The 24637-nt window shown below is 36.4% G+C and overlaps 3 protein-coding genes across 3 annotated transcripts; 2 read left to right on the top strand and 1 right to left on the bottom strand.

The window, feature by feature from the left end:
• The first annotated feature begins 77 nt into the window (after positions 1 to 77).
• On the top strand, positions 78 to 3662 carry LOC137092779 (protein SPMIP2). Its single transcript, XM_067457224.1, has 7 exons — positions 78 to 169; positions 1375 to 1464; positions 1533 to 1574; positions 2021 to 2271; positions 2379 to 2608; positions 3131 to 3172; positions 3331 to 3662. Exons 4-7 carry the CDS (start codon positions 2193 to 2195, stop codon positions 3400 to 3402), a joined length of 423 nt encoding a protein of 140 aa, XP_067313325.1. The 5' UTR covers positions 78 to 169; positions 1375 to 1464; positions 1533 to 1574; positions 2021 to 2192; the 3' UTR covers positions 3403 to 3662.
• A 1646-nt stretch (positions 3663 to 5308) lies between these two features.
• On the top strand, positions 5309 to 12177 carry ppid (peptidylprolyl isomerase D). Its single transcript, XM_067457214.1, has 10 exons — positions 5309 to 5483; positions 6931 to 7071; positions 7362 to 7468; positions 7880 to 8068; positions 8419 to 8541; positions 9671 to 9777; positions 10068 to 10212; positions 11105 to 11191; positions 11644 to 11686; positions 11773 to 12177. The coding sequence occupies exons 1-10, from the start codon at positions 5399 to 5401 to the stop codon at positions 11859 to 11861; spliced, it is 1116 nt and encodes a 371-aa protein (XP_067313315.1). The 5' UTR covers positions 5309 to 5398; the 3' UTR covers positions 11862 to 12177.
• Positions 12178 to 12214: 37 nt separating this feature from the next.
• Positions 12215 to 23953, bottom strand: etfdh (electron transfer flavoprotein dehydrogenase). Its single transcript, XM_067457213.1, has 13 exons — positions 23775 to 23953; positions 22755 to 22901; positions 18638 to 18867; positions 18314 to 18395; positions 17996 to 18114; positions 17050 to 17127; positions 16561 to 16707; positions 15931 to 16071; positions 14857 to 15000; positions 14603 to 14771; positions 14320 to 14502; positions 12898 to 13119; positions 12215 to 12740 (listed from the first exon to the last, which is right to left on the bottom strand). Exons 1-13 carry the CDS (start codon positions 23803 to 23805, stop codon positions 12577 to 12579), a joined length of 1857 nt encoding a protein of 618 aa, XP_067313314.1. The 5' UTR covers positions 23806 to 23953; the 3' UTR covers positions 12215 to 12576.
• Between the last annotated feature and the right edge of the window lie 684 nt (positions 23954 to 24637).

Below are 24637 nucleotides of genomic sequence, written 5' to 3'. Positions count from 1 at the left end.
GAGCAGAGCCTGTCCCCAGGCCACAGCCTAAGCCAGGATCTTTCTTACTGTCCCTCGTCCCAATCCAACAAGACCAGACAGTCTGCTTTTCCTAGTCCAGCCGCTGGAGTTTCTGTTGTGAGCTGACAGGAGATTTTCGTGATAATGAAAGGTTTTTTGCAGGGAAGAGGTACGTCTTTGCTTTACGCAGACGAGTGCATTTTTCACCATTCCGTTTGTCCTCTGTTCGCTATTCCATCTTCTTCAGTTTTCCATCTTAAAACAACGTGCAATCCATGCGTTTGGTGATTGTCCATTTTAAGCCATTTACAAAGCAGCGGAGGGTCAAAGGCAGCATTTATAAACAGTGTTTGGTGTCTAAACGCGACGGATGGTCTGCCGTCTGGGCTCGCTGTTGTAAGCCACCACCATGGTGACCGACCGCCTCAAGAGGGTTCCTGGGCGAGTCCATTCAGCACAATAATGCGCCCACAAAACAATTCCAATGCGCACAGCACTTGGTGCTATGTCGCCATCCACTGGCTGAAGACAGGATTACAAGAGTCTCAACTCATAATGGAATAACTGCATGTAATACGTATTTCATTATTATTGTGATCAAATGTTTATAATGTAATACTTTTTTAAAAATATAATAAAATATTACATTATGATAAATTTATTATATTATAACCTCACCAAAAATATGCCATATTTTCATTCATACAGTACATTTAAAAAATCTAAATCCAGTGTTAATTTTTTACAAAGGTAGTGTAAGGGAATACTAATATTTTTATATTTTAAAAACTATTACAATAATGAAAATATGACATTTTTTTTGGTGAGTTTATAATGTAATCATTTTCTCATAATGTACAAATTGTTATTAAATTATGATTTCATTTTGAGAAAATTATTACAATATGAATATTTTATAATAATAATCATAATCTAATGCTTATTACATTATGTGCAGGTTTTTTTTTTTTTTTTTTTTTTTTTTTTTGCAGTATGTGTAACGATACTTCTATTTCTTTAATATTTAGTTTGTTTCATTTAGTGCATCATTATTTTGAAATGCTCGATTTTATAACATAAAATGTTTCTTGTGGCACAAAATATGGCTTTGTGTTTTCCCACTGGAAAAAGATGTCCACTTTCAAGTTTACATGTGATTATGTAATATTAGTAATCTAATACATTATTATTAAAACTAATCATGTTAGATGCATAACATGACCTATCTTGTACTATGACAGATTTGACATATATGGGCATTTTTGAATCATGTGACTATAGCTACCAGCCATGTATTATGTTCATGAAATCAAGACATTCTGCACTTTTGATGACTCATGATAAATAATAACAATGAATCAGCAATTCCTTTAGACCCTTAACACTTCAGATGTCACCAGTGGGATTGATGCCGGTTGAGGGTTAGGATGGAACAAAAGAACAGTCAGCACTGGGGAAATAAAGGTAAATTAAGCTCTGTTTCAGAAATAAATTTAGTAAACAAAACACAATGTGATTTCTTTTTTTTCAAGACACCTCCATGATGCTGGACATCAGTTTTCTGACACTATAAGGTAAAGATTTATTATTATATGAACAAAAGCAAACTAGTTTAAAGACAAAGCAAATAGCTTATTTAATGCCTGCTGAAAGACTACAATGAGAAAACCCACTATACATTTGGTAGATACTTTTATCCAAAGCGACTAACATGTACATTTCATCAGCTCATCATTCCCGGGGAATTGAACCCTTGAGCCTATTTGTTTGTTTGTTTTCAATGTTAAACTATAGGCCCACACTTCAAAATGATTTATTCATTCAATCAAGCGTTTTTTTGTTTGTCAGTTATTTATTTTCCTTTAAATTACCAATAGGTTTATTCATTTGTGTTTGTTATGTACGTCATATTATTCATTTGTGTATTTGGCCAGTTTATGTCAAGAAATAAACTAAAGTAGACCTATGTTGTTTTAAACGATTTGTTGTTTTAAACATTTTAATAAATGATCAATGCAAGATTAATGCATCCTGACTAAACACTGGTTCCGAGACCAAACGCTCCATGGCAACGGCGCGCTTGACCCGACCTCCTGCCCAGGGCTTGTTTACACAGTCACTGAGATGTGCTTGCTGATGATTCAAAGATCTGGCAACCGTTTTAAGACAAGAGTAGTCTGAACAAAGGGAGAATGATGAACAGGGTACAACAGGACACTTCTTCTCGTGCAGAAACTCAGAGTGCGTCTGGACAGAGAATACTGTTCACAGGTAAATGGGCCTATTTATGAATCTATTTTAGTAGGACACTTTATTTCATCATCAGTAACGTTAAATTCACAAATTTGATAAAAGTGTTGCTTTTTGTTGTCATCAAGGACCAGACGGCACTGGAGATTTCCGTCCCAGGTTGGACTATTTCCCCCGCAGCATTGGAATCGGCCTATCATCTCCAGATGCCACGAGTGATCTCAACTACCTCTTCCGGCCTGCAGCGCACGCGACCCCGCCGTTACCGAAACACCGCTGCACCGGAGAAGTGGGCTGGGGTCTGCAGTACTCCACTGCACTCAACAGGCGGACTGTCATCAACAACAAACAAAATGAGGTTATATTATATTATATTATATTATATTATATTATATTATATTATATTATATTATATTATATTATATTATATTATATTATATTGGGGGGAATTCAGATTGATTGGGACACTTTTTCCAAGTCATCTCAAATGCAAAAAGTCACCCTGAATTCACCCTATAATATTATAATCATTTACTTACAATTTCTTTTGGCCAGTGTGTATTCATTAAATCCTCCTTGCATGTTTGTTTGGCATAGGCAAAACAAGTGGATTCAGTTTTTGTAGTCAAAACATAGAAATTGACTTACAACAATAAACCTATAACTTGGAAACATTGGCATAAAAGTGAGACAACTATGATGCTGAAAATTCATACCATCACAGGACCAAATGACAACATTTTGAAATATATTAGGCTACAATAGACATCAGATTTAAAATAGTCATAATAGCAAACTGTATATTTCTAAAGAACTGTGCAAAGTCTATAGTTTTGCCACACTGTATGTGTCTAAATAAATTAAATACTTTATTTTCCAGCTTTTAAGCAGCAGTGCTGGACGGAGCAGCTCCCAGTCCATGGTGAGCTAAACACACACCAGTAACCATGTATAGGGAAGGGTTAGGTTACCTCCAGCTCCCCCTATTACTCTAGATGGTGATGGGTTACAATGTCAGGAAATGGGTAGAGTGGAAAGGAAGCTTTTCTCCTCTAGTAATCAATAATTCAATGGTTGCAGGCACACTCAGCCCCGGTTTCGGGACCACCAACCGAACTGCTGGAGATTCACTTGGAACCACAGCGCACATGATACTTAACAGCAAGGACGACAACAAACAGTTCCCGCTTAATGAAGTGACATATAAACAAATGAAACACACTTCACCCTGTAACTGAATTTCATTCTAATCTCAAAGTACGTTACTAACCATTCTCTCATTCTTCTTCTTTCCTGTCTGCAAACAATGCGTAATGAGAGCACAACCAGACACACTATACTTTTTGTATTGGTCAAATGATTCTTGAATGTGATTATTAAACTGTTTGTTTTGATTAAACAAGTTATACATGTTATAAAAACTATTCATTTTTTGGTCCATGAAATGGTAAAGTATAGCTTTCTGTGACGTCACAAATTATTTAATTTTTTGGATTTAAATTTTTTAATGTTGTACCTTGGTCCCACAAGTTAAGCAAGAATAATTCACACAACGGAATTATAATACTACACTAGCTAGTTGTCAAACGTAAGCTAGCAATAACACATATTAGCATTTTCAATGGTACGCATTAAAAGCTCCTTTAGCACAGCAGTGATGACATTAGCTCTATCAGTCCGCAGTCTGCAAATGCGTCACTCTTCTCCACAATGTTATCCCACTGTATTTAAATTGTTTGAATAATTACAACATAATTGAACAACACTTCCCATTTTCTCATCTTGCTCAATAATACATAAAACTTACATATAAAATAAAAACATTTACATGAAACAAAAACATTTCTCTCTCTCTCTCTCTCTCTCTCTCTCTCTCTCTCTCTCTCTCTCTCTCTCTCTCTCTCTCTCTCTCTCTCTCTCTCTCTCTCCCTCTCTCTCGATTTAGCCATATGCAAAGCATGCTGGGAACTTACAAGTCCCACACAGTTTCAGTTTACAAAAATCATTCATCATGTAATCACAACACAAACAGATTAAGTAAACTTTTAAGTAAAATTTACACATATTTAACTGAAGTGAACACAGTCAAATTAAGTTAGGACAAAATGTAAAGCAATTGTGTTGCTTTAGCTCATTTGAACAAGCAGTAAAAAAACTGTTTATAGTGTCATGTAACTTTTATAATTATTCTTTTATATTGTATTGTGCTTGTTAAAATTGTGAAAAATATTTTTCACACTAAGAAATAATAGTTCATAGACCTGTTCACTGAAATGGTTCTTAAATGTCATCACTGCAAAAAAAAAAAAAAAAAAACTTTAGTCCCAAATGAATGTCCCTTTGCTGTTTACCTCATATCTATGGGTCATAGTGTCAGCTTATAAAGTCTCAAAAATATAGAACTCAAATCCAGCAATCGATAGGAGCAATAAAGCAGTAATCCTTCAGTTCAACAGGTGTATGTGGGATCCCCTGCCTGCATCAGTGTTATTAATAATGGCACACACAACTTCAGCCATCTCCAAGATGAAGAGACATGACCTTCAGCTGCCACTCTCACTTTTTAATTTCATGTTAGCAATACTTTTTTAGAGTGTGATTTAAGCTTAAGTACCTTGTGCTTCACAAATTATTTGGTACAATAGTGTATTGTTGTCTTTAAGCCAGATGAGGCTTTTCTAAACAGAAAAATCAGGCCCTAACCTGTCACCATCCTATAGCTCTCTTTGTTGTTGCCTTTTTTCCTATCACTATCACATACACTTTATTAGCAAAAGTGTTGGGACATCCCTTCAAATCATTGAATTCAGGCATTCCAATCACTTGGCTGAAATAGAGCACCGGGCATCAGCTTAGTGAATTTAAACGTGGTACACCGTAAAAAAAAAAAAAAAAAAAAAATAATTCATTGGTTTAACTTAAAAAAGTAAGTAACCTGGTTGCCTTCAAATTTTGAGCTATTTTCCATATTCCATTAAAAGCAGTAAAGCGCCGCTGCGCACTAAACTCCACAGCAGCAGAGGGCGCTACACGTTCACTTATGCTTCAGTTGCACGAATTCACTAGTGCTTGCTTTTCACCGACACCGAATATTCCAGTATCCGTCCAGCCAGAGTTGAACCCTTTTCCCTGTCAAAATTTATAGAAAATGTCAAACCCAACTCCTGTAGCCAAGCCTGGAAACGCAGAAAACCCTCGGGTATTCTTTGACGTAGATATCGGTGATGAAAGAGGTCAGAATCTTTTGTTTTTCTTTGGAAAGAAGCTGAATGACTGCATGCTTCTGTCGGTCAGCTGCCACATGCTTCTAACTGCTTACACCAAGACAGAGAAATAATTAAGAAATAAATGCACTAAACTCAACTATTTAGAAAAGCAAAGTAAATCTCCCTATTTTGCCATTGAACGGTTCAATGGCAAAATAGGGACATTTTCTTTGCTTTTCTAAATAGTTGAGTTAAGTGCATTTATTTCTTGGTGTTTTCTGTATCATACATCAGTCATTGCTGTTGTGCAACCTTGTGCTTTTCATGTCCCCTTCATGTCTTTATATATGGGAAAAGATATTAAAGTCCTATTTTTAAATATTGTAATCATATTGATTAGTTACAATTCAGTGTACATGTGAAGAGTTAAGAAGAGATATTTTTCCCTTTCTCAAAGCAAAATGTTTTGCTAAATTATTTTATTTTTTTATCAGTAGTTGAAAATGAAAATTAGTCCATGATTTACTCAACCTCAAGCCATGCTAGGTGTATGGCATTCTTATTTCAGACGAATACAATCTGAGTTATATTGAAAATGTCCTGGCTATTCCATGCTTTATAATGGCAGTGAATGGCAATGTTTCTGTTTTGAACACCATAAAAGTGCTATCCATCATATAACTTACCTACATGGCTCCAGGGTCCCAACTTGTTGTATAAAGTAGTTATTTAGATCTTTTTGCACAAAAAAACTCGTCACTTCATAAAAAGATTGTAGAACCACTGTAGTGAGACTTTTAACGACATCTTTAGAACCTTCTATGGGTCTTGAGAGAGGAAATTACATTGGTGTCAATGAAGGCCTTGCTGTCTTTCTTTCGGATTTCAAAAAAAATATTTGTGTTGCAAAGATGAACAAAGATCTTAAGATTGTCGAACAACATGAGGGTCAGTAATTAATGACAGAATTTACATTTTTAGATGAAGTTGCTCTTTAAGCCCCCCAGAGAGCATTTTTATGATGGATAGATGCACTTTTATGGACTTCAAAACCGAAAATCATTTACTGCAATTATAAAGCTTAGAAGAGCCAGGACATGTTTTAACAACTCAGATTGTAAATTACTTTATTTAGGTTGACTTCAGACAGAGTAAATTAAGGACTAGTTAAAATTTTTGGGTGAACTCAGCCATTAAATAACAAAATTCAAACTACAAAAAGGCACAAATAAGAAGAAAATATGACAGCACTTCATATTTCTATTCTTCAGTTATAGTGAGTAACTCTTTGGGAAATTAAACAGTAGATTTTGAGTTTGAATTATTGATATCTGTCAAGCAAACTCAATATGGTCAGATACAATGTTTAAAAAAATAATAGGGGACAAAATATGCAACCACATATGCCCTGATGACTAAAGATCATTGAAACAATCTGAGAATTCATTCATGATGTTTTTGTTTCTCTTTGCAGCTGGCCGTATAGTGTTTGAGGTCTTTGCTGATGTGGTCCCTAAAACAGCAGAGAATTTCCGTGCTCTTTGTACCGGTGAGAAAGGGATCGGTAAAAGCACTGGAAAACCGCTGCACTTCAAGGGCTGTCCATTCCACCGCAGTGAGTTTCCTGACCTCCCATTTCCATGAAGATGTGTAAAAATATTGCTTGCAATGCGCAGGGTTTAGTCATGAAAAAAATTGATTTTGATTTTAAGGCCTGGGAAAGTCATAAATTATGAATAAACTTTAAAAAAATATATATATATATAAATGCCAAGCTATAAAATACTTAATTGTTCATGTCATGTTTGCAAAATAGTCTTATTAGTCAGATTAATGTTTTGAGTATGATGAAATCGACTCTACAAAACAATTATTGAACTATATATTTCTTATTGTATCCTTCAGTCATCAAAAAATTCATGATCCAGGGTGGAGATTTTTCTAATCAGAACGGAACTGGAGGAGAGAGCATCTATGGGGACAAGTTTGAGGATGAAAACTTTCACTACAAGGTACCACAGAGCTGCTTTGCTGTAAAGAATGACGAGTCTCATCATTTACTCACCCCCTGAAACGCAAAAGTAGTTTAGCGGAATATTCACGCTGCTCTTGAAAATTGTGGAAATTATAACATAGTATTCTGGTCACACCACCCATCTCCAATGCACATATTGAGTGACAGGATTTTCCTTTTTAATGAACTTTTCATTTAATTAACCAAAGCCATCATTCTACATAATTGCTCAGAAATGAGTCTGAGATTAAATATACCAAACACAGCACTTGATTCATCTCCCTGAGGTATCCGCTAATTTCCTGGTGTCTGCTCTGTGGAACAAATGAGACATAGATAAACCTTGTGATTTTCTTGAATGAAGTGGTGCTTCATAAATGTGGTTGTTTCTCACTCTGATTTCCACCAGCACGACAAAGAGGGTCTGCTCAGCATGGCCAATGCCGGCCCAAACACGAATGGCTCACAGTTCTTTATAACCACGGTTCCCACTCCGCATCTGGACGGCAAACACGTTGTCTTTGGCCAGGTGCTGAAAGGAATGGGGGTGGTGAAGATGCTGGAAGGCATTGAGACAAAGGAAGACAACCCTGTGAAGGTGCAAACATCTTTTACTTTTTAAACACATCATGACATCTGCTACCGTGCTTAGAAATATAACGTGACAGAGATCTTAACTGGTCCTGAAGGACAGGTGTGTCTGAGATCTTTCTTTTAGATGCATTTAGTCACCATTATCAAGATTTAATAGCCATGAAATTTAGTCTGTCACTCGTTCCGCACAGGTGAACTAGCTAGTGTGATAAATTATTTTGAAAGAAGACATTGTGTGTCACCATTTCTCTCTCCATTAGAGAAACAGAAAGTGCCTTGCCTTTTCCGTTTTCCAGTCCAGTGAGCAATTGAATATGAATATTTAGATTGATTGCAACTGTCTGTCTCTCTCAGCCCTGCGTCATTGCTGAATGTGGAGAACATAAAGCGGGAGATGACTGGGGCATCGCACCTAACGACGGCTCAGGAGACGCATACTCCGACTTCCCAGAGGACTCTGATGTGGACTTTAAAGATGTCATTATATTTCTGCATTTTCACTTACATATACCCTATATGTCACCTGCTCCATAATGTCGCATCACTTTACCCAGAAACCTAAAGTTTATACACTAGAAATTATTTACTTCTATCTTTATACAAAAGTATATAAAAATGTGTATTGCAATGGGCCATATAAGACACAATATTACCTTGTCATTCAGTATCACTACTCCAGTCTTAAGTGTCGCATGATCCTTAAAGGGGTACTTCAATGCTGGGAAGATTAATCTGTATTTAAACTGGGTCATTAATTCCCAGAATGCTTAGCTGCCCTGTGAGGCCATTCCCAGAACCACAGCTACTAAATCACTGTGGCTGAGTTGGAGAAAACAGACACTACAATTAAATACTGAACGTGTCTGTTCAATATAATGAGTGAGTCACCGCGCAAGTGTCACAGCACAAACGCTGTAGGAGTCAGATTACATTTACCATCATGAATGAGCTCTCAGGATGAGAGCTGAGGTAATCGCGACCGCACTTGTGGCATATACATTCACAACGTGTGTTGAGTCTGGCGCGTTTTCAGTTCATGCCTTTGGAAGCTTAACTTTCATAGAAATTAATTTGAGAAGTTGAAACACTCACTTTGCTCCGCATAGCTCCGTTTACATGAGTGCCTGTAGCAGCGAGCTGAGCTCTGAGTGCAATCTCCATTCCCCATGCACAGGTTGAAAACATGCGGAAATGGCTCCCGCTGCTGGCTGTAGTCTTTAGCCAAAAATTCCTTAGATGACGCAAATATCGTCAATTTGTGTCATCGGAGGAATTTTTCCAGAAATAAAATGCATAAATGGGGGGGGGGGGATTATTTGAATATACTCCAGGGTTCCTAGTGATACAAAACCATATGCTAATGGCTGAGGTGGCCCTTTAAGAAATCATTATTATTATCAATATTATTATTTCAGTACTGTTATTTTGAACTATATTCTCTCTCTCTCTCTCTCTCTCTCTCTCTCTCTCTCTCTATATATATATATATATATATATATATATATATATAATATATTACATAGTATTACAGTATGATTGCTGAAATGAGAATCACAAGCTAAAGATGCTAATATTAATTAATTACCTTAATCTGTTCCCTTTCTAGACAAACAAAGTCTTGTCTGTGGCAGAGGATGTGAAAAACATTGGGAATAACTTCTTCAAAGCTCAGAACTGGCAGTCAGCCATAAAGAAATATTCAAAAGCTCTCAGGTGAGCACTTGACAAGTCTGCCATTTAAGCCCCTTTTATTACATTACACTTACTTTGAGACATTAAAGTGGCAGCTTTCTAGACTTGATTTCAATTTGTCAAACATGCTGTTATAGCTGAGTTCTTTTCTCAAATTGACTCTCATATCACGATGACATTCCCGTAAGTACCTGTTTGATATGCAAGATCTCTAAGTAAACATTGCTTATTACATGTGTTAATCTGACATGTATGTACTGTATGCATCATTGGAAACTAGCAATATCACTAAAGCTTACTTTGGTCCACAGGTATCTAGAGTATTGTGGCAGCACCTTAGACGACGATAGTGCCCATAAGAAGCTGGAGCCCACGGCCCTGAGCTGCATTCTCAACACGGCCGCCTGCAAACTCAAACTGAAACTCTGGCAAGAAGCACTAGAGAGCTGTGATGAGGTAACATTGGATCTTCTAACATTTGAGCCGTCTGAATGGTGTCCAGTTGCATCGGGGTTAGAGGATATAAGAAGCAAAGGGCCTCTAGATATTTTATAACAACCAGCCATTCACCGTTCTTGAAATAACCTTGTCATGGTCACTACCATTTATAGATCAGCAGACACACTTTCTCTCTATTTAGGGAACAGTTGAAATGGAATAAGATGACTAATTTCTTGTAAGGGTGTGTTCACATTTGTAGTGCGCTTCTTTAGGTCTGGACCAAAAAAGAAAATTATACTTTTTGTCCTGGTTCACTTGGTGTTCACACTGCCATTTTAACATAGAATCTAAAGATACAGGGTAACATGTATAAGAATAAGGCCACAAGCTGATTGGACAGCTTTTAGGATGTATATTTTGAGACAGAACTTACAAAACATAATAAAAAAAAATGCTGTGCTTTTTTTATGTGTACATATTGTGGTATTTTTACTAGCTGAAAAATTGTAAAATGCTGCTTCAGGGAGACAGTTGACCGACACATGTACTGAACTGTAGTGGGCAATGTAGCTCCTATGACAAGAAGAACCAAGTAATGAGTAACCATTCTGCCCTTTTTAGTGACATTGTCTGTTGATCACATCTCTTGTGGTCTGGTTGGTTGAGGGACTGTCAAAATTGCGTACAGAGTCATTTGAATTATGCTCGTTGATCACGCCTCTTGTGCAGTAGAAAATACAGAGCAGACTCCCCAGACCAATGTTCAGTCTTAAATTGAGCTTGGTCTGGTGATAGCCAGGCAACAAATGAACTACACTGACAGAGCCATCGCACCAGTGTTTGTTTTTTTTTCTACTGGTTTGTGTGGAGATTGTGATGTTTTATTTATAACAATTTTTTTTCTCAGGCCCTGGAGCTAAACCAGACAAACACTAAAGCGTTGTTCAGGAGAGCTCAAGCCTGGCAGGGCCTTAAAGAATTCAACAAGGCCATGGTAAAAACACTACACAGACTAAACACACATTCATCTTACTCTTCATCAGAAGTTTAAGAAATTTTCCGGGTGGCAAAAACCCCCCAAAAACAAATAGAGTGGACCGTAACATTCTGGGGAGTTTTTGTGTTTGTTGTAGCTAATGACACTAAAAAAGAATGTTAATTGATCTTGGTGCTTTTGGTCAATTAGATTTGATTTATTTAATGAAATTATACAAGTAAAATACTACTTCAAATGATTAGTAAAAACTAATAGTTAATGATACTATCAGATAAAATCACTCCACTCAGTTACTGAACTCAGCACAAAGACCCAAGGTAAAATGTCAGATATGTTCTGTTTTTAAAATGAATCAGTCTTACAATAATAGAAAATTGCTCCCATTACATGTCAATTTATTCCTGGGTATTAGCTTTTCAGAGCACTAATTATGTCTTTTTAAACTGCAGGTCGATCTAAAGAAAGCACAGGAGATTGCACCAGATGACAAAGGTTAATTCGCTTTTTACACATCTTTTAAAATGAATAGTAATATGATTTATGAATAGTTTTTAACATTTTCCTTTTCCTCATTCAAGCAATTGGAAATGAAATGGTTAAAGTGAAGCAGCAAGTGAAAGAAGAGAAGGAGAAAGAAAAGAAGATTTACTCCAAAATGTTTGCGTAAAAGAAACTGCAGTGACCTCACTCCACACCGACCTACCTGCATATGTTCGCTTACATTGCACTTGAGTCTATAGCTGGTTAAAAAAATGCCTTGGGTCTCTTAAGGAAAAAATTAAGGATTGGAAAGAGATTCGTATAATCTGTACCACGTGTTATGAGTTAAGGGATTTTTAGTGAGTTGACCTTTTTTCTGGGTTTATTTGTCTTAACTGCTGTTCATTCTATCAATCGCTGACTAAAAAAAGCAAAACATTTGTTTGTTGTGAAATGGGAATTAGCCATGTCAATTTTGTGGATTAAAACAATATTTTCAAAGATTTCTGTGTTTGTAGTTCTAGAAAACAAACCAATAGATTGTGACGAATTAATTTATTTCTACCAGTTACAGTTACCAACTTTGACAATATATACAAAACTGTCAGTTTACAGTTAACCGCATCATGGTGAGCTAAAACGTCCACTGGTTGTCAATCTAACATAATCCTTTGTCTTTTATGACACATTCCTTAAACAATATATGTGTAATAATATGTTACATATAAAATTATTTCAAAGCCACTTATATAATTACACTTCAAGCTCATATCAGGAAGGATATGAGGACATTCTGTTCCTTAGGCACATCAGAAGGACTCTCAAGTCATTAAAAGCTTTGATATTGAACCTGTGCCATGTTCCCAGATGATGATGATGATAAAAACTATGTAATGCTGAAATCACATGCCGTTGTATGCTGGTCCCCCGCTGCCCTCGGGCACAACCCAGTTGATGTTCTGGCTGGGGTCTTTTATATCACAGGTCTTGCAGTGGACACAGTTCTGTGCGTTAATCTGTAATCTCATGCCATCGCCCGTCTCAAGAGGAACATACTCGTACACACCTGTGGGACAGAAAGGATGAAATGTGGCAGCTTATTTGCCAGGTGTTTCATCAACTTGTAGAGCATGTTGATCTTGTATTATTGTGTGCAACCAAAAGTCTAATAAAGAAAGTTACCATTTAGTGTTTATTGCTAAGAGTAGCAAACAAATACATACCAGCGGGACAGAACCTTTGCTCGGGACCGTCATAAATCGCAAGGTTTTGGGCCACAGGAACACTGTCGTCTTTGAGCGTCAGATGGGCCGGCTGGTCATGCTCATGATTAGTCCCACTCAAGGCTACAGATGACAACAGATCAAAGCTGATCTTCCCATCAGGCTTTGGATACTCGATGGGTGTACAGTTCTTAGCCGGCTTCAGCTGATCAGAGTCCAGACCTACAGGACAATCATTTGTTTACTATTAAAAATAACATGGAAATAAATGACAACTGATGTCAGACAACTAACTGCTGTAGAGACTGAGATATAGTATGTTCTTGCATTGCCAGATGTCTGAGTTTTCAGTATGGCCCACACCAAAAGCAAAGGATAATGGTCCCCTCTGGATAATCAGTTAGTTAATGGCTCAAAATGTATACAGTTTTGGTCAAGAATATGTTGTTTACTTGCTATATGGTGTCTGAGACAATATTTTTCAATAAAAAGAATGCATTAGAAATGTCCAAAAGTTGAGATACGCATTAGACAAAGTGAGATTTTGGACTACATTTTAGAATTTATCTTGTATTTTTTTAACATTTTGATTTCGTTTTAATAAAAGTTTTTTTGCATTAGTAAGGAACAACACAAACAAAAACGTTATTAGAAAATTACAAAGATAAATGCTGATTTTTAATGATAAATGATGAAATGCTGAAAAAAGTTTTTTTTGTTGTTTTTTTTTACTTTTTGGGAGGGTATATTTACATTCGTTCTTTTAGCATTTAGAAATCAATTCAAAGATCTGACCCTCATGCACTTCTAATTATTCCTTAGAAATGTTCAAATCAGCAATCCAGTATCAAAATTAATCAAACGTAACTATAAATATAACTTTGTAAACAAGACTTTAAAGTGACTGATAAAAACCGGACTGATTCCTAAGAAAACAAAAATGCATAAAAGCTAGCCAATCAATTTGTAACTGATTTCACCAAGCTTTTACCATCTATAGCGTCATGTCTGAAATGTCCATGTAGGACATTAATTGAAACTCTTTAGAAGATCCACAAGATAAAAATAAAACAATGATGAAAATAAAAATAAGATACTGTAATACTGCCACTGAAAAACATTTTTGCACTTGTTTTCCCCCATTTCCTGAGCTCAATAAATATATGCAATCAATGAAATAAATGCAAATAAATTCACATTTACATAATTTACATTAATAATGAAGACACATTCCTAGTTCATAATAACTTTTTAAAATGTAATTTTTATCAATTATCTTTGTGTTCAAGGACTGGAGAAGCTGGAGCAATTACTTTATAGCTTAGAATACTGAATTGCTGATATACTGATTGAAATTGGAAATGAGGAAAAACTTTTGTTATTAACAAACAACCAGTTTACAACCCGGTTCTCAGTTCTTACCAATGTGCTTCAGAGTCCACGGTTCTTTTCCTCTTAGAATCCAGTAGAAGATTCCGGTGTATACCATCCCTCCATAGAGTCCAAAGTAGTTATGAAAGGACGGTCTGATGTTCCTCACAGAACGCAATTCCTTCCAGATCCAAGACTTTTTAAAAGCTTCTTCGTATTCAGGAATATAGAGACCTAGCAGAGAAAAATGCACAAACATATAGGACACCTGGGCACCTTTAATATTCTGAGAGTTACACCTCAGCTAATTTCCAAAAATGTCTGGGTCAGCTACCTGCTGTTTCTGACTGCAGATTGTCATCTGTGATTTTCCTGAAGGCTGTCTCGGCTGCCAGCATGCCACTCTTCATGGCCGTGTGTGTGCCTTTGATCTTGGGCACATTCATGAATCCCGGACTGCACCCTATCAGCATGCCGCCTGGGAAGGTCAGTTTAGGAATTGACTGGAGGAGAGATCATGTGAGAAATTAAACAAAGAAAACAGACAGAAGAAGAATTCATATTAAGAATTACAAGTTGCCAACATGCCTGGAAACCTCCTTCATTAAGGGCTCTGGCTCCATATGCGATCCTGTTGCCACCCTCCAGGGTAGACATTATCGAGGGATGATGTTTCCAACGCTGGAATTCCCTGAATGGGCTCAGGTAGGGATTGGTGTAGTCCAAACCTATCTGAGGAGACAAACAAACATTTGCAGTTCACCAAAATGAAAAAGCTCCTCCCTCCTCGCTTACTGTTGCATGCTAAGACAGGAAGGACAACAGGAATTTGAGAATACAGAAATATTAAAACCTGAAAATGAAAGTGCACAATTTAATATCAACTGACATACACGCTACTGTTTAAAAGTTTGAGGATGGTACATTTGACGTTTTTTTCAAAGAATCTTATGCTCACCAGCTGAATAAAGTATAACATAGTAAAATTGTGAATTATTTAATTTAAATAAATTAAAAGTATCTTAATTTAAAATGTAATTAAAACATTTCTTGATATTATTAAGTTTAAAAACTACTAACCCCAAACTTCAGAAGGGTACTGGCTCTTCAGCACAGTATATCTCAAAATGGCAATACCCCTACTAACAGCTCAGCAAGGGAAATGTACTTAAGGGAAAATAATTCAGAGCAATCATAAGATTTTACAATTCTGTCAATCAAATGCTGCACTGTATCTCCAGACAACTGACCAATCAGACCACCCTGAGCCTTGACGACATTGAATAATAACTCCTCAAGACTTCTGGAATTGAGACTAGTTTCTATAAATCACAAGGATTCCATGAAATGCCTCTTTAAAAAGTGATTGGAGAAAGAAGTCATTTTGATATGCTATATTATCAGCAGGATGAGAAAATGTCTTCATGACCAGGAACAATTTAAGTTCAAAGCTTTTTCACACTCTCTTGCGCATCATTTTAGCTCATGACAGAATATGATGAATGAGGTCAATAATATCTCTACAGATCAAAGCATTCTGACAAAGACATCAATCCAGAACATTTAGTTTTAAGATTTAGGCTTCAAAGAGAACCCTTGCAAGTCCATTGAAATATTTCAATCAGGATTTGACCCAGAAGGTTCAGGAACAAAATGACTTACAACAAAGCCCAGGGCCACCAGTGGTTCTCCCTCATTGAGGTGGTACAGGAAAGAGCCTCCATATGTGTTCCTGTTCAGAGGCCAGCCAACCGTGTGCTCCGTCCGTCCTGGGTGCCACTTCTTCTCATCGATAACCCAAATCTAGAAAAAGCAGTGTTTTGTTGTGTAATAAATACTGTTAATTATGTATTAAATATGTATAATATATAACGTGTAATTATTATGAATTATTAATAACATATCGATGATATAAGTATTATTAATTTTTATTTTACATTTATTACAATGTATACAATTTATACAAAATTAGTTAATTTTAATATTAACAATTAATAATGTGTCTTAAGATATCAATGTGTCGTCATGAGCCACAGGGCTCTTTGTGCATGTTGTCTAAGCATGTGTTTTTTTTTACTCTCATAGAACACTACCAATTCACATATCCTAAATCCAATTCATATGACCTACACACAGCAAGGGCTAGAGTTAAAAATCGTAATTTGTGTTCTACTGAAGAAACAAAGACACCTACATGTTGGATGCACTGGGGGTAAGCAGATAAACATCAAATTTTCATTTTTGGGTGAACTATCCCTTTAAAGCATCACCCAAGAAAGCAAGTTCTTGTACCTCTTTGAGGCCAATAGCGTACGTCTGCGGCTCACAGTTCTCCCTGAGATTGAACTGCTTGTAAAGTTGCTTGGCCAGGTGTCCGTGGCAGCCTTCCCCAAACAGAGTGACCTTAGCGTGGAGCTCCATGCCTCTCTCAAACACATCCTGGAGAGTTCAACAGAGTGTGAAATGTGGTGGTAATAGCACATGAATATGCTATTCGCACATCAGAATCACTTTAACCAGAATTACTTTTTCTTACAGTGCAAGTTCCGCAGTGGTTCAGAGAGTCATTTAGCCTTAACATGGTCATTCAGCTGACTTATATATATATATATATATATATATATATATATATATATATATATATATATATATATATATATATATAAGCTGCGTTTCAAATGTGCATTTAGGGGGAAAGAAACGTTTTCATCCAACTTCCACTGCATAGTTTGTTCTGGCAGGTACATTGATATATAAAACCTTATGGTGATGATGACAAACCTTTGGAGAGCCATCTTTAGCGATGCCTACATCATTGGTTGCAATTCCTTTCACACTTCCATCCTCATGAAACAGCACCTGGTGTAAAAGACAAATTCACAAGAGTCTGCAGAAGTCAACAGGATGTAACTATAAGAAATAAATGTACTTTAGCAATTTCTTCAAAAGTTCCCACCTCTGGATAAAAGAAAATAAAGGTAATTGAGACTGTATAACTCACAGATGCAACTTTATATAGCATAATGTGACTAGCATATCTTACAAAGCAACTTTTAATCTCTCAATAAGATTTAGTTAATCTCTCACAACATGACTTCATATTTCATAACTGAAAATATCTTGAATGACGGTGACTTTACAACTATTTTTTTTATTTTTTACTCAGAGTGAACATTGTTTTTTCTTTTATCTAAAGCAACTTACAGAACCCTCATTAAGTGTTCCTTTGGCTTTTAACCAAAAAATGTCCAATACTCTTCAGTTGTTTTTAATTACTCTATTTTTTAAATAATTAAAGAGACTACACTCAATTTGTAGTATAATTTTAAGTGAAATTTCAAGACAATATGTGAACAACTACACAAATATACATGTTACAGAAATGTTCTTTTTTTTAATCGTATATATTTCTATGGCATTTGTAAATCATTATTTAAAAATTCCCTGATATTTCCAAGCTATCCATGATTATGGAAACCCTGCTTACTAAAGAAACAACAGTACTGAAGTTAAGTAACTTATTTCAGAGGCAGTGATTATAGTGAATGGATCATCTTGTGTGGTTTGAACCTTAAACATTTCTGTTACAATCCAGATAAAAAAAATCCTTTAAAAAATAAAACACATCAATACAAATGACAGGAAATGACAGTACAAAAGCAGGTCTAATTAATAAAGGTTAATTGCATCATTAATATAAGCATTCAGATAAAGAAGGAATTTTGACCTCAGATGCCGCGTAGCCTGGATACAGCTCCACTCCCAGCTCCTCTGCCTGCTCCCCAAGCCAGCGTACAAAATGACCGAGACGAACTAAGTAGTTTCCATGGTTATTCATTGGAAGTCCTGTATTCACAAATTGCATTTAATTGGATCCATATGACTGAATCAGTCCTTAAAGCTTGAACAGTTTGTATAGAAAACTATTTAGGACACGGTGACACAAAAAGACTCCAAAAATAAGTTTGGACATTTTGAAAATCTTATAGTGTGCACTTGTATAACTCTCTAAATTGGGTCATACGCCAGAATGGCAATCTCCTACCTGGTAATATTGGAACAGGAATGCGATATTTTTCTGTCAAAATGGAAAATTTGTCTTCTGTAACTGGAGTGTTGAGTGGTGCCTGTTAGACATTAATCAAAATCAGTGTTGGCCATCACAGCCATTTTTTGTTGTTGTCCCTTGTGTCAAGAGACTCAAGACAATCAGAAAATGCATATAAATAACACATAATACATCATAGTAAACCAGAATGTCAACATATTTTCCATATTTTTTTAAGCTATTTTAATGCACATTGTTACAATTATTTGTGTTAACAGATCCCAAGCGGGGAGTCTGGGGACAGTATTTAAGTGTTTGTACCCCTCTCTCCTTCCAGTCTGGAATAAGCTCATTGAGTGCAGTGGCCTCTAGACAGGCTCCAGACAACGTGTGCGCTCCGATCTGAGATGCCTTCTCCACCACACAAACACGCAGCTCTTTCTCATGCTGATTGGCCAGCTGCTTCAGCCGAATGGCTGCTGACAGACCGGCTGGACCACCACCAACAATAACAACGTCTGCCTCATCAGCGAAGCGTTCCATTTCCACGCCTGTAAATATTAAACCAGACAATCACAGTGTTAATTGCAATCATCTGAGACTCTTTTAAATACAAAAATCGAATTATTTATTATGTACTATATACACACATTTATTTGTGTACTTAATATTATTACTTCCGTGCTGATTTCAGAGGCAAAATTTAAATAAAAAAACTGTTAATTGCTTTATCAGTGTGTATCAGTGATGCGTGGGTTGATCCAAAATGAGCGGGTGCCTGCGGTCACCAGCGGGTACGAGTCATCCAAAAATATTTTTAATGATATTCGGGTCGCGGTCGGTCGGGTCGTTTGAAATAAAGATGACTCTGGACAAAATGTTAGATTTCCCAACACATTAAACTGAGCAATGCCATTGTAACATTTAAATAGGCTATACTTTTAAACGCATAAAGCTCAGTAATGTCCAACACGATCACATGGTAATGCATATCAATAGTACAAGTGCGCAATCTCGTGGAATGTATATGCCAAAATGAGTTTTCATATGCATATGATATGCATTTTATGGCGTGTATATGACACGCTCTTGGGTAGGATGGGGGTGGTGGGGTGGGTGGTTTGTGCGTATAAAATACCATAAAGCGCATATCATATGCACGCGAAAAACCACTTTTGGCGTATACATTCCAGGGCGGGATTTTTGTTGGGAAAGTCGGGGGAGAGAATCCAGTTCAGAGAATCCAGTTCAACTGGATAAACACATGTAGCGTCTTAATTGTTAAGAAAACAAAAATAAATAAATGAATAAATCAATCCTTTATTACATAACACTAGGCTAAATCATGCAGCATTCAGAAAAAAAGAACAGTTTGCGACTTTGTGCTCCTAAGGGCTTTCACACTTTCCCAAAAGTGGGCTCTCTCTCAGTTGACCTGCGGATGAATTCTCTAAGCAGGGTTGAAACATAAACATCGCGTTCACCAATAATATGCATCTAGAGACAGCTGAAATGGAAAATTATGGGCCGCCTCAAGAACTGCCTGCTCTCGCCGCTGCACCTCTAAGCACACGTCAGGGCCTATAACATTTCTCCTCCTCCACCGGCTGGATTAATGGATATTACGCCAGGGAGCATTTACTACTTCCAAAAAATGCGGGTCAGGTACAATATTTTCTTTTTTCTTTTTTTTTTGCGGGTTAATTGAAAACGTTGGTCGGGTGCGGGTTGTTTATACATTGACCAATGCATCATCACTGGTGTGTATGGATTAAGTCAAGAGTTTTAGTACAGAATCATTACTGTCAACAAGATAACCTTACATCATTTCTACACCGGATGTGACCGTTGTAGCGTCACGTCACACTGCAATAGCTAGAAGCTGTTCATGCTGGACGTGACTGTTGCAAATCCTTATATCCGAGGTAGTGTGGGTGCTTGATGTACGTCAGAAATAGAATGGAGCATCAGTTTACAGTCTGGAATTTGTCACGTCACGTCCAAGCGGCAACCTCCCGCGATCTCTCTTGAAGCCAATACGGAAGTAATGTAAACTGCAATTCCTCAACTGGCCACTAGGGACAGGCTCCAGAAGGGAGCAGAATCTCATTGAGCCCCATGTTAAAATTCTCAACTTTACAGCAGAAAAAAACATGTTTACAGCCTGGTACAAATTGTGGTTTTGGCTTATAAGGCTAATTTTTATCTTCATGACAACTCTGAGGGGGGTGAATTTTTTTATAACTCATTCGTTTACGTTATATAAAGCCTTAAGGTTCTGCATAATTAAGGGCGTGGTTACAAGTGGATAGCCATTTATCTGCCGTCTATAGTTATTGCGTCACCTCCGCTCCGCGCACATCCCGCCTTTTTGCCCATTTTCTGTTATCCGGGAGTGACACGCGATGACTCGCTCACAAGATAATTGCCAAATTGCCAAACCTGCTTTTGATATTAAACAAAGCTATAAGCTTTAATTTTTTTTAATGTGTTTTAATGAAATTCAAACAATAAATAGCGTTTTGGCGCTAATGTGGCATAATGTTAAAGCCAGAGGCGTTGAAAAGCGGAGTGCATGCTCTCGTCTCCCTGCGGTGCGCGCTTTCTTTTACTGTCTATGGGTGCGCGCTGGTCACGTGGCCCATGAGCGCTCATTACTTCTAGCGCTCTGCCAATGAATTTAAACGGCTTAAGCGGATACACAACAGTTTCACGATATAGATGTTTGCTGCAAGTTTTGGTAAACAGTACAGCATAGTGTTAGTGTTTATTGATTATTAAGTCAGCCATATTTACAGGATCGTTTTATTATGGAGAGTGATAGAGATTCAACATTGTTAACATTAATGTTATTCTTGTATTTAGCCCTCAGGTATTCCTTACTAATTGGTCACACCCATACTCATTAAATTATATTTATTGAATATTTTGAGGAGATCTTTTGGTACTAAATACTATTTGTGCAACAATTATTGTCAATAAATGACCACTTAAAACATTTTTCTTCTAATATTTGTATTTCTTCTAAAATTTATATTACAATTAGTGTAGTAATTAATATTAAAATAGAGAATTCCAATTCAAAGAGGCAAATTAGAGTCATTTTGTGGCTAAAAAATATTAATGTTTATTTGTAATGCCATTAGGTTATGGCTCTTTAATAAATATACATGTATCTAATCTAGTTGTTCAAAAATATATTGCAGTCTTTGCATTCTAATAAATATTTAGATATGATGATCAAACACTAGATTTCTTTAAATGTGAAATTTCAAAACTTAAATAACTTGCATCCTAATCTTTTTAATGAATAATGATACTTATATAATCACTCACAAGTGAATATTAAGGAATGGCATATAATTTGACCCAAGAAATGTTTAAACTAGTGCCAAAACAAACATAATATTATGTACAGTATATATACTAGATATAAACTGATACTGGATGAAGATAACCCCCCCCCCCCCCCCGGCCCTCAAAAAATCTCACTCCAACCTAAACTTAAAAGTTGGCAACCCTGCATCTGTCTGTGCAGTGTGCATTGGCCTTTCTGTCATCATTTTCGCAACCTCATGTCATTCCAAACTCGTAAGACTTTCGTTCATCTTCGGAATACAAATGCAATCTTTTTGATGAAATCTGAGAGCTTACTGTCACTCCATTGACAGCTAAGCAACTGACACTTTGACACTTCAAACTGTTCATTAAGAGATTATAAAACTAATCCATATGAACTGAGCTGTTTAGTCCAAAATTTGCTGAAGAATTTAGGAATGTATCCACATTCAAGATTGAAGATTCATCAATTCACACTATTTATGGTAAACGAAAGCTCACATATGCTTGCTTGATGTGTGAGGACCAATGGTGAGGTTTGTTCTCCCGTGTCAAGCAGGTTCGGTTGAGCTTCTGTTTATGTTCTCGAATTAATGTTTATATGTGAATAAAAGCCTAAATTCAATCTGTTTATCAAATAAAGCGATTAAGTCTCTTCAGCAAAACTGGACTAAAACGCTCAATTCATATGGATTAGTTTTATGATCTCTTTATGAACTTTTTGAAGCATCAAAGTGGTAGTTGTGTAGCTATCTAAGGAGTATGGAGGGGCAGATTTTATCAGAAAGTGTTCCGAAGGTAAATTAAAGTCTTACGGGTTTGGAACAACATTAATGAAAGAATTTTATTTTTTAGGTAAACTATCCCTTTAAGGGCACCTAATGTAAAGTGTGACCAATGTTTTTATTCTCTCATAAATTACAAGGTTTTCCATTCCAATAAATAAATGCAGAATCTGAAATTCTACATGTTCCATCCAATAACAATGCAAAATCTTTATCTCTGTCTTCAGCATGTGGCATAACTTCTCCAGTCTCTGTGTTCACGCTCACCTCAAAGGGAATCATACTTTGATGAGATAACATAGCACAGAACTGACCTTCCCATCGTGGGTCCTTATCTCTGGGGTAAACTGTGTAATGAGTGGTTATTCGTGGAACAGATGAGGAGGAACACCTTGAGGTGTACAACTGAGGTGTGACATGGTCCACTTGAACCGCTTTTAGTGTACGTATACACCTCCGTGCTGCAAAAACAAAAACAAAAAACAAGTATTTCACAGACAGAAATGTTTGACAGACAAGTAAATTCTTAAAGAGTTACAAATTAAAGGGAAATTGCAATAGTCTTAAACAAAAAAGAAGGTGGGACTTGAATTTGTCCATCAGGATTTTTTTTAATGGATGTTATAACTGTGATCTCATGTGACAGGTTGTTCCGCCCTTGCACCAATAAAACATTATCAAGGAAGAGAAGACGCACCACTGAAAAGTTATTTTCTATGTACATCTATCTATGTACATAGAAAACTACATAGATAGATCATTTATACTAATTAAATCAATATTTCATAAAAAAGGTTCAATTTTGATTTTTATGGTGACTTATTATTACATATTGAATCAATTTTACAGACACTGCTTACTGCATTGTGTCCGATCAAACGAAATGAATCAACTTTGTATAACAAGATAAGCTGTTACAAAATCCTCCATTAAGTAACATGTCAAGAAGGTACTCGTCTAAAAGAAGCAGACACACTTGTAAGCTGTATTTGTTTACTTACAATATTCTGCTTCATGCCTATAACTTTATATATTGCAAGGAACGCGTTATCAAACGCGTTCACCTCAGACACAAGGACACATCTGACCGATATTTGAGTGCCCTTTGCCCTACTTTCCCCGTGTGAAAGCTGCAGGGTTGTTTTGGCTAACTTAGCTGGACGAATAAACCTATAGTTTATAACATAAAAACATGGCATGTCCCGTGCATACACGTATAATAAAAACTTAATAGGACAGTAAACATGCTTTAAGGTTTACAGAATCAAAGGTTTAGTTACAACGTCTGCTAGCGTTCGGGCTACATGGTAACGTTAGTAAAAGTGTGACAGTACCTTGGAGGGAATATCTACAGGCTGGAAACATTTATGGAGCTGAATGTGCAGCTGTGACTGTGATTCCCGTGGTTTTCCAGGTTCAGAATGGACAAACAAATATCACTCCTGTTTACCCTGTTACAGAATAGGTGTCATAACAAACACAAGTTGAGCAGCGCGTCTGTTACGTAGCTCAGAATGACGTAAGAAAAACGCGCCAAGAAAGAAAAAAAAACGTGAATTACTGTAGATCGTTAACTCATATGGATAAGAGTTACAACCAGTTCAGGATAGCGTGGCGTGACTGTCATTTTAGACTGTCAGTTTAGCTTTCAGGCAAACGTTTGATTTTGACCGAAGGAGGCGCTCTGCAATTTGAGATCAGAATAGAATAAAAATTAACATTAAAATTAAAAATATATAAAATAAATAAATAAAAAACATAACATAACATAAAATGAAATTAATTCAATTCAATTCAATTCAATTCAAACAGATTTGTTTGGATTGTGACATGCTTACCATAACCTTGTTTGCATTGAATATTGCAGTGTTATAAAAGATGTGCCTGCTCATATCATTGTTTTTCTAAACTAATTTACCCCGTAATCTTTGTCACTGTGAAATCAAAATGGGCAATTCTTGTTCATGCAATATTGCATTATCTATTATTAATGATTTGTCCATGCACATCAATCATTATATATTTTTTTAAACTAATAGTAATCATGTGCCCTCCTCATAATGATCAGTCAAAATAACTTCTCCTTCTTCTTGCAGCGACCAAAGATCAGCGAACAACATCAATATAAATCCTACTCAAGTTTCACTCGAATATATCAAGTTCTGGCATGAAACTCTAGATGGAGCAGGCTGAGTGA

The sequence above is a fragment of the Pseudorasbora parva genome, chromosome 11, assembly GCF_024679245.1.
Source record: "Pseudorasbora parva isolate DD20220531a chromosome 11, ASM2467924v1, whole genome shotgun sequence".
Classification (NCBI taxonomy): domain Eukaryota; kingdom Metazoa; phylum Chordata; class Actinopteri; order Cypriniformes; family Gobionidae; genus Pseudorasbora; species Pseudorasbora parva.
This window is presented reverse-complemented; position numbering and strand designations above follow the sequence as displayed.

What these genes read in the sequence shown, in the direction of transcription:
- LOC137092779 (XM_067457224.1), top strand. Translation starts at nt 2,193, where the DNA reads ATGATGAACAGGGTACAACAGGACACTTCTTCTCGTGCAGAAACTCAG. An exon ending in TCAACAACAAACAAAATGAG is followed by an intron (nt 2,609 to 3,130) that starts GTTATATTATAT and finishes TTTATTTTCCAG; the next exon opens with CTTTTAAGCAGCAGTGCTGG. An exon ending in GGAGCAGCTCCCAGTCCATG is followed by an intron (nt 3,173 to 3,330) that starts GTGAGCTAAACA and finishes CAATGGTTGCAG; the next exon opens with GCACACTCAGCCCCGGTTTC.
- ppid (XM_067457214.1), top strand. Translation starts at nt 5,399, where the DNA reads ATGTCAAACCCAACTCCTGTAGCCAAGCCTGGAAACGCAGAAAACCCT. An exon ending in AGGAAGACAACCCTGTGAAG is followed by an intron (nt 8,069 to 8,418) that starts GTGCAAACATCT and finishes TGTCTCTCTCAG; the next exon opens with CCCTGCGTCATTGCTGAATG. An exon ending in AAGAATTCAACAAGGCCATG is followed by an intron (nt 11,192 to 11,643) that starts GTAAAAACACTA and finishes TTTAAACTGCAG; the next exon opens with GTCGATCTAAAGAAAGCACA.
- etfdh (XM_067457213.1), bottom strand. Translation starts at nt 23,805, where the DNA reads ATGTTTCCAGCCTGTAGATATTCCCTCCAAG. An exon ending in CTGTAGATATTCCCTCCAAG is followed by an intron (nt 22,902 to 23,774) that starts GTACTGTCACAC and finishes TTGTTTTTGCAG; the next exon opens with CACGGAGGTGTATACGTACA. An exon ending in CTAAAGATGGCTCTCCAAAG is followed by an intron (nt 16,708 to 17,049) that starts GTTTGTCATCAT and finishes TGAACTCTCCAG; the next exon opens with GATGTGTTTGAGAGAGGCAT.